Source organism: Anoplopoma fimbria, chromosome 14 (assembly GCF_027596085.1).
Source record: "Anoplopoma fimbria isolate UVic2021 breed Golden Eagle Sablefish chromosome 14, Afim_UVic_2022, whole genome shotgun sequence".
Taxonomy (NCBI): Eukaryota; Metazoa; Chordata; class Actinopteri; order Perciformes; family Anoplopomatidae; genus Anoplopoma; species Anoplopoma fimbria.
The window spans coordinates 16159875-16168990 of record NC_072462.1 but is presented as its reverse complement, the minus strand read 5'-3'; the positions used below and the strand labels follow the sequence as shown (position 1 = coordinate 16168990).

The 9116-nt window shown below is 37.7% G+C and overlaps 2 protein-coding genes across 3 annotated transcripts; both read right to left on the bottom strand.

Annotated features, from left to right (window-relative positions):
• Positions 1 to 1957: 1957 nt before the first annotated feature.
• On the bottom strand, positions 1958 to 6321 carry ess2 (ess-2 splicing factor homolog). 2 transcript variants are annotated; one of them, XM_054612617.1, is made up of 11 exons: positions 6247 to 6321; positions 5930 to 6141; positions 5587 to 5755; positions 5381 to 5464; positions 5060 to 5229; positions 4627 to 4744; positions 4360 to 4493; positions 4116 to 4218; positions 3884 to 3993; positions 3677 to 3792; positions 1958 to 3476 (listed from the first exon to the last, which is right to left on the bottom strand). In XM_054612617.1, exons 2-11 carry the CDS (start codon positions 6077 to 6079, stop codon positions 3197 to 3199), a joined length of 1434 nt encoding a protein of 477 aa, XP_054468592.1. In that variant the 5' UTR covers positions 6080 to 6141; positions 6247 to 6321; the 3' UTR covers positions 1958 to 3196. The 2 variants fall into 2 exon arrangements, with proteins under 2 accessions (XP_054468592.1, XP_054468593.1); XM_054612618.1 differs by having other exon boundaries at positions 6289 to 6307.
• A 1274-nt stretch (positions 6322 to 7595) lies between these two features.
• LOC129102807 (homeobox protein goosecoid-2) lies at positions 7596 to 9105 on the bottom strand. The gene is made up of 3 exons (XM_054613077.1): positions 8868 to 9105; positions 8552 to 8787; positions 7596 to 7640 (listed from the first exon to the last, which is right to left on the bottom strand). Exons 1-3 carry the CDS (start codon positions 9103 to 9105, stop codon positions 7596 to 7598), a joined length of 519 nt encoding a protein of 172 aa, XP_054469052.1.
• Positions 9106 to 9116: the final 11 nt, after the last annotated feature.

Sequence of the window (9116 nt, the reverse complement as noted above, 5' to 3'; positions counted from 1 at the left end):
GATCCCCATGGGGAAAATTCGGGTGTTGCAGCAGCTCAACTACATAGAAACAGATAATAAATACACATACAATAAAATTAAAATAAAAAATTGAAAGAAACATTAAATTCTTATCATGAAACAAATATTTTTCTCAAAAATATATGTGCCACAATTATTGGCACCCCTTCATTTAATATTTTGTGCATCCTCCCTTTGCCAAGATAACAGAGTCTTCTCCTATAATGCGTGATGAGGTTGGTGGACGCATGGCACTGGATCTGAGACCAGTCCTCCATGCAGAATCTCTCCACATCCTTCAGATTCCGAGGTCGACGCTTGTGGACTCTCCTCTTCAGCTCATCCCACAGATTTTCTATGGGGTTAAGGTCGGGGGACTGTGATGGCCATGGCAAAACCTTTATTCTGTGGTCGGGGAACCATTTTTGTGTAGATTTTGAGGTGTGCTTCGGATCATTGTCCTGCTGGAAGGTCCAACCACGGCCCATTTTAAGCTTCCTGGCAGAGGCTGTTAGGTTTTCATTTAATATCTGCTGGTATTTGATGGAGTCCATGACACCATGTATCCTAACAAGACGTCCAGGGCCTTTGGAAGAAAAACAGCCCCACAACATCAAAGACCCGTCACCATACTTCACAGTGGGTATGAGGCGCTTCTCTGTATGGCTTTCTTTCTGTCTATGCCAAACCCACCTTTGATGTTTGTTGCCAAAAAGCTCTATTTTGGTCTCATCAGACCATATAACCCGGTCCCATTGAAAGTCCCAGTAACATTTGGCAAACTATGGGCACTTTAGTTTGTTGTTGATTGACAGCAGAGGTTTTTTTTCTGGCAACCCTCCCAAACAACTTGTGGTGATGTAGGTGGCGTCTGATGGTAGTTTTGGAGACTTTCTGACCCCAAGACTCAACTAATCTCTGCAATTTTCCAGCTGTGATCCTTGGAGATTCTTTTGCCAATTCTTTTGGAAATGGGTATTTTCAACTGTTTAGATATTTTCTTATATCCATTTTCTGATTTGTGCAGCTCAACAACTTTTCGTCGCACATCGTCACTATGTTCTCGGCTTTCCCATAGTGATGAATGACTAAGGGAATTTGGCCTGTCTCACCTAATATTTATACCCCAGTGAAACAGGAAGTCATGGTTGACCACTTAAGAGTTCCTAATCAAACAGGTGAACTTAAAAATGTAAAATATGACTGGAATTATACTTCAGTTAGATTTTATTCATGAGATTGTCTAGGGGTGCCAATAATTTTGGCACACGTTTTGGAGAAAAATATTTATTTAATGTCATTTTTTTTTTCTTTCAATAATTTTACTTCAATGAAAAGGTAAGATTTTTGTGAATATTTTGAGTGAAAGACCAAGAGGATAAACAGCAAATACATTTTTTCACAGCCTGTTTTGCTCATATTCACTAAGGGTGCCAATGATTCTGGAGGGAGCTGTAATTTGTAATGTAATTTGCTTATTTTCATAGTCTTCCTTCACTTCCTGGGACAATCCGACCTTTTCAATAAAGCCTGGGACCCTCTGTGACTCTTTTATTCATTAATATACACTTTATACTAATTATATACTTTTTTAACAGTTATCTGTTTACCTTATTTTATTGTGCATTTTCATATTTCTATTATTAAATTATATATTATATTATTGTACTGTTTTTCTGTAGGCACCAATAAATCACCTATCCAAACGTACTTGGCAATAAAGCTTCTGATTCTGATTTGAACTTGTGAAATAACCTATGGGTCAAACTCCAAGACGACAATTATCATAACAAGTGTCTTTGAGGGAATTTTATGGATTACTTTTGTTATCATATCGGAAAATATATCCAATATCTTAACATCGGTTTTCGGCTCTAATTGCAGCACATTGCACACATGCTGTGGTATGTTAGAAACAATGTTCATACCATAAACTGTCATGTACATAATGGTCATGCAGGTATAGTTTTAAGACAGATTTAACTAAATGTAAACCTTTCCTTAAACTGCTATTGTGACAGGATCCAAATTAAAATGGGCACATTGTCTTTGACATAAAACATGCATATCAAACATTCACTGTACAAAAACCATAGGCTTGTTTAATGTCCACAACTGAGTCAATATTATGTCTGACCCAACCCTGAATAACATTCCTTGTTATGAAAACACTTTGACCTATGAACAATGACGTTGTAAATCAAGCTATGTGTGTACGTGTATGTGTGTTGATTTCCCCAACAGGACAACTTCCTTAGATAATACATCTAGTCCTAGAGGACCTGGTACCCCTAATGCTTTAAAAAAACTGAACAAAAAAAACAAAACAATACCAGACTTATTTGAACACATTTGAAGCTTGCTTGAAAGAAGGAGGCATAAAGGTATTTTTCACAGCTTTGTTCAACCACCAGTAGGAGGTAGAACAGATCTATTATAACTGATGTGATGGTTATATTATTATATATTATATTCTTTTGTAGACTTTTTTTTATCAAACATGTCCAGTTTTATTTGAGATTTTAAGGAAAAGGTTGTACAGATTTACAATGCCAAGCCCAGCTCTGCATGCACATTCTTTTTCCAAAATAGGGCAAAGAGAAACTTTCATTATTTACATTTCAGTGAGCCGTCTAACTGAAGCTTTGTATTTTTCCATTTTAAACACCAACATAATTGTTCGACGTTGGGTTTGAGTTATTTCTATGATGCAGAGACAAACACTGAAATGTCATGGCAAAATGTATGGAGAGCTTGTCAATGGCTATTTGATGAAATTATTAAATATCAGAAACAGCTACTGGATTATATGTATATATTAACATCATTTAAGCATGTGCTGCGGGGTTGGTTGCTGTGTGGCAGGTATTCCAAACATTCGTCAGAGTGGAAAACAGCTGTACAAAAATCTATGAAACATTACATTGGGATAAAAGAAAATATAAAAATAAGATAATTAAGTAATACAATATCATTTGGACACTGTATTTAGCAGGGATCTATATCAACCTCTCTACTCAAAAATATAGTAAATTCTTTCAAATTCTTCAGTCCTCCGTGCAGTTCTTCATCCAGTCATTCGACTTGAAAGATGTGCTCTTTAATTTGAGAAAATTGGGTCTGGACAGTTAACAATCAAGTCCACATAATAAAATGTCTGTTTTGTACAATCCCAGCAGAGAACAGCTTCTCTTACTTAGAAATAATCTGCGGCTTTCCGTCTCTTGGGAAGTTGCAGCAGATTGTCTGTCAGTGATGTAAGGTCCTGAGAGCTCGGCGTCTTGGCTTTGTTTGGTGTTGGCGTTCCTGTGGGAGTGGCTGGGCCACCGAAAGGAGACTTGCAGCCAGCGACTCCGTGTGAGGGCGATGGGGTGTAACTTGCTCGTAGTGCTTTGTCCGTGTATTTGCTAGATGTCCGATTTACGAGCCTCTGCAGGGCGGGGGTGAGGGCTGGGCTCAGACCTTTAGGAGTAAGACTGCAACACAAAAGTTCATGTGGTCACTTAAGAATGGTATTAATGCCTTCACAACTGCACTAATAAAAAGGAAACAAGTAGCCTAAAATTATTTAAAATTTAAGCTTAGCTTTTGTTTTTAACGACAGGAGTTGACAGATGCAGTAAGTTGTTGTTAATTGTTGAAGCAGATATAATCACGAGAGGAGAAATATCTTTACCTTGCAAGGTTCTCTGTGACCTTTCGCAACGCCTCTTGTTTCTTTGCACGGTTTTTAGCGGCAGCTTCATTGGCCATCTTTAAACCCAGCCTCTCTCGTCTTCCTGGTTCTGGAATCTTTTAAAACACATATTCAATGTTAACATTTTACAACAACAACAAAAATCAATGAATAACAAAGAGTTGGCTACAGCTGGAGGTTCAGTACCTTAAATGATGGACCATGGTTTCTCTCAATATATGGGCTGTCCGATCCATCCAGACGAAATGGGGTGCTCTCAATCTCACCCCAGGTCATCAGAGGCGAATCAGCTACACCTGAAGGGACAGAAACTGCTTTGAGATATCTACTCCAAATGTAAGAGGTTTTCTGAATGAGCCTTATAAGGCACACACGTTTAGGTTGATCTGTGTCAGGACTGTTACTGAGACCCACTTACCAGGTGCTGGGGATGGCATACTTTCAAAACCATATCCGTTCACTGTTGGGGATTCATTTGGGATGAGCTCTTTCCCATCAGGTCCGACTTTACCCTGTTTGAACTGGACATAAAACATGATACATCAGCTACATCACTCATGAATTAACACTTTTACTCAACTGAAGAATAGACTGCCAAGTATGGGGCACACATAGGCCAACACAAAACAACATCAATGTTTTTATACATTCTCAAAATGTACCTGTGCATTGAGGGCTGCAGCCTGCTGAATCTGGCTTTTGTTGAGAGCTTTGCTGAATGGGTCTCCAGCAAAGCGTGTGTTCTGGTGAACTACCTCCCGTGGCTTCTTAAATAGAGCATCATCGTCTTTAACACCTGATTTAAAAAATAAAAGGGAAAACACATAAAAATCTAAGTTTCTCTCAAAGCAAAATCTCATTAATTACATGCCTCAAATAGGGATAAATGTCACATTAAGAAAAGAAGGAAATTCAATCCAAGTTCTTACCCTCTGGATAATACATCAAGGCATTCTTTGCTTTGTACTCCCATGTCTCAAGTCCAGCTTTGACACATTCAAGTGCTGCTTTTTCTGCTGATGGTAAAGCAAGGTTCTCTTCGTGGCGCTGAAAAAATATCAGAAGTGTTTTCAATGTAGTCTATGGGTGAACCAATACTTTAATAATTGTCTGACAGTTATCAACTGCAAACAAAATCATTAAACCCTCATTACCATCAAAGATGTGGTTTTGCCTGCAGGAGTAAGCTACAAACTTTAATCTGACATAAACATAACATGCACCAATTTGGTCAAAGAATGTACACAAAATCTAATTTTGATCCAAATTATAATAATTCTACACCCAGCACACCTGTAATCCAAACATAATCATTCCTCTGCTTTAAAATGAATTCATGAGTTTAACTCTGCACACACATACCTGTTTGTATTCAGCCTCGGCCTCATATAACCAAGAGTGCCTCAGCTTGTCCTTGTCATCTGCCAGATCCATTATCTGCTCGAATGATGCATTATCCTCACTGGTATTTTTAGCAAGGAAGCGATCCAGAGAGGGAAGCTCTCTCTCTTCCTTGTCATCATCTTTGCTGTCTATAAATACAACATCAATAGAAATAGGGTTAATCTACTTGTGAGTATCATGGGACACAGATCCGGCTTCATATTAACACAGAAATAAAGAGCAGAACATTGCTGTGTTATCTGTTCTGTTCATCTTCATCTTAATAAAATAGATACTTACCCCCTTCTAAGCCTTTACTGCCATGAGTGGAGGAGGGAGACCCTGAGTGGCCGACTGGTGTCTCAAAGCTTGCTGGTGTCACATCTTACATACAAAGAGGGGGAAAATGGGGAAAAAATAGACGTGAAGATCATTCAGAAGGAATATTTTATGTTGTAAATAAGGTATAACAACACAAATAAAAACTCACTACTCATACTACTCACAGGGTGCAGAAGATCGTGGTGTAGATTTAGTCAAGGATGATCCATATCGGATGGATATCTCTCTCATTCTTTCTAGGTCACCAGTCTCCTCCGCCTCCAGATAGTCCTTCTGCGCCTGCAATTTAGTCACATCTGGGAAGAAGTCCCTCTGGATGATCTTTTCTAAACTCTGTTGGAAGTAGACAGTTGGGTTTATTTGACTTTGTAAAATGGAAGACAATGACAGATAATGTTGGTACGACATCAAACAACGAAGAACAATGTTTATCTCAGGTACATCTGTTTCACTGAATCTGGTATTTTCATGGATGCTTTTCTGTCTTGTTGTCCGTCATATATCTACCTCAATGTACTCCTCTTCGTCGAGGACCTTTCTCTGCAGCTTCCCCTTGTCGTTGTCTTCGGGTTGTTGTTGTAGCAGAGCCATTGTTTGTACCGTTACAGGGACGAGAGTCCCGGACAAGGCTCTCCTCACGCTGGCGCTGCCCTCCATTGTAGAGCCTGTTAGCCTGCTAGCTCCTAGGCTAACGGGTTAGCTTCAACGAAAAACTGCGACTGGATTGAAACGGAAAACGGCTTTAGTACCTGAGAAACACCGTTTAAGTGTTTAGAGCATACAGTTTGTACCCAGACATTTAAGACTACGCGAACGTCACTCACTGTTACGTTAACCTGTTAGCTAAGCTAGCTGACGCTTGTTACCGTGGGCTAACTTCAGAACTGCGTGCAAACAAGGTAACACGCAGAGGCTGCAGGCTGAATGATGACGTCACCGGAAGTTTACGGCCTCTCAGGAAATTTTCAGTATAAAGGAGAAAGAACATTTCCGGTTAAATAATATTATTAATGATAATCATTATTATGATGATAATGATATTTGAAGGTGGGGATGGGAGGATAATTAAAGACCTCTTGGTTAACTTTAACAGTAAAGTGTAATCCTAATATTTAAAACTAAGTGTTTTTCTTTCTGTTTTTCACTGGAGAATGCAGCACTGGTATTACCATTTGTAAAGGAATCTGTGGTTATGTTTTATTAAATACATGTTTGCATACAGTACCAGTCAAAAGTTTGGACACACCTTCTCATTCAACTACTTTGAAGAATCTAAAATATAAAACATATTCTGGTTTGTTGAGCATTTGTTTGTTTACCACATAATTCCATATGTGTTCCTTCATAGTTTGGATGTCTTCAATATTACCGTATTTTCCGCACTATAAGGCGCACTTAAAAGCCTTTAATTTTCTCAAAAAACGACAGTGCGCCTTATAATCCGGAGCGCTTTATATATGGATTAATTCTGGTTGTGTTTACTGACCTCGAAGCGGTTTTGTGTGGTACACGGCGCTCTGCCAACATGTTTTAGTAGACTTAGTAAACTACAAAGCCGCACCGCAGCAGCGGTAATAAAATCATTAAATAAAGAGAATGAAATATTAAATAAAGAAAATAAAACATCAAATAAAGAGAATAAAACATTAAATAAAGATAATGAAAAATTAAATAAAGAAAGTAAAACATTAAATAAAGAAAATAAAACATTAAATAAAGAGAATGAAACATTAAATAAAGAAAATAAAACATTAAATAAAGAGAATAAAACATTAAATAAAGAAAATAAAACATTAAATAAAGAGAATGAAACATTAAATAAAGAAAATAAAACATTAAATAAAGATAATAAAACATTAAATAAAGATAATGAAACATTAAATAAAGAAAATAAAACATTAAATAAAGATAATAGATGATATTGCAGCCTTCGTGGCATCAACTTAAGATCTTAAAAATAAGAACTTGAAAATTTAAATATATACATATACCGTAATCTACAATGTAGAAAAAAATTAAAATAAAGAAAAACCATTGAATGAGAAGGTGGGTCCAAACTTTTGACTGGTACTGTATTTTTTTTCTCATAACAATAATACAACTAGTAATAAAATATTTTATGAAGATAAAATAACAATTTTAACAATAATACTGCTAATTAAAGATTATGTAACTACCAAGCAATACCCAGAGTTTCACGCTGATACCTGTTATCCACCTACACAGAATAATATATAGATGTTCAAATACAGTAGCACAATCAAATTCTAACCTGATGTGTTCACTACATGTCAGCTTTTAAATTGGTATGACACCCAACTTGCCCCAATGTTTTATGGCTTGTATAAAAAAAGTTCTTCCACCTCTTTCAAAATAACTTTATTTGTTCGCAAGGACACTTTTTTTCACAATCAGTGCAAATAATAACAAATTCCAGATTCCAGATTTATCTTTCAGGATTAGTATGAGCTTAAACTGCAAGTCCTTTGATCTTGCCCTCAAACAATCAGATTCACAAATAGGCTACAAAACTGTCACATGATCTGACTGACACAAAACGTTTGTCTATTTTCTGGAGAATTGAATTTCTTTGCAATAAAATAGCTATTATATAGCAATAAAAAAAATCTTGTATGTATGTAACTCAAGCTCACACACACACACACACACACACACACACACACACACACACACACACACACACACACACACACACACACACACACACACACACACACACACACACACACACACACACACACACTTTCAGTTTTGTGGTCCATATATAGGCTACAGTACAAAATTTAGTTTTCTGTGTTCCCCACACAAAATGATAGTCTTTTCTGACGCCTCCATTTTGCTCTTCGGTTTTTAAACCAAACCTACCGATAGAAAAAAGGTCATGTTATTTAGTTCCGATTTTTTTATTTTGCACATTGTGTATTTACATTCAAATAAATAACAGCATTGGACATCATTATCAACACAGTCATACAATTAAAATATGTCAAACTGATGAGAGCTTAAGTGAAATTCAGTGCTATCATATTAATACTTGTTGGAGCAGTCCCTGTATCACTGTGAAAACATGACTATTATTTGTTGAGAGGCTGAATTTGACAGTCTTACCTCTACTCTTTCTTCCCTTAAGTGAGTGTGCTGTGCTAGTTTCTCTCTTGTGGTCACATCTGGATACTGGTTCTGCAGGAAAAGCTCCTCCAGTGCATCCAGCTGCTCCTCTGTGAAAATAGTGCGATGGCGTCTGGTCCTCCTCTGCACCTGACCGGGGTACTGCTCCTCCCTGTGAGCATCTCCTAGCCTGCATGGGTCTGTGAGCATCGCTGGGGACCATCCGTACTGACAGGCTGCAGGGAGGAGATATGATTTTAGGTAAACGTGTCAACAGAAGTGACTCTTCTCATTAAGAGGATGGGTTTGGTCTTACCTTCATGAATGAAATCAGTCTGGTAAATGTCTCCACAGTGGGAGCAGTAGCAGCAGCACAGGCAGGTATGATGAACCGCCTCTGTCTGGCCTCGGACAGGACTCAATGCTTCCTCTTTTAGTCCAGCACCACTTGCTCCACATGACTGTCTGTCTCCATTTGTGTTGGGATAATTGCTCAGTATGTTTTCAATAGTGAAAGGAAACTTTTGTCTCTCTATCCTGATCAGTCCATCCATCTCCAAAGAAA

Coding starts and splice junctions, on each gene's coding strand:
- ess2 (XM_054612617.1), bottom strand. CDS start 6,079: ATGGAGGGCAGCGCCAGCGTGAGGAGAGCCTTGTCCGGGACTCTCGTC. Junction 3,793..3,883: donor ACCATGGTCCATCATTTAAG/GTACTGAACCTC, acceptor GTGTTTTAAAAG/ATTCCAGAACCAGGAAGACG. Junction 3,477..3,676: donor GTCACAGAGAACCTTGCAAG/GTAAAGATATTT, acceptor TTTGTGTTGCAG/TCTTACTCCTAAAGGTCTGA.
- LOC129102807 (XM_054613077.1), bottom strand. CDS start 9,105: ATGGATGGACTGATCAGGATAGAGAGACAAAAGTTTCCTTTCACTATT. Junction 8,788..8,867: donor GACTGATTTCATTCATGAAG/GTAAGACCAAAC, acceptor TCCTCCCTGCAG/CCTGTCAGTACGGATGGTCC. Junction 7,641..8,551: donor TAAGGGAAGAAAGAGTAGAG/GTAAGACTGTCA, acceptor TATTCTGTGTAG/GTGGATAACAGGTATCAGCG.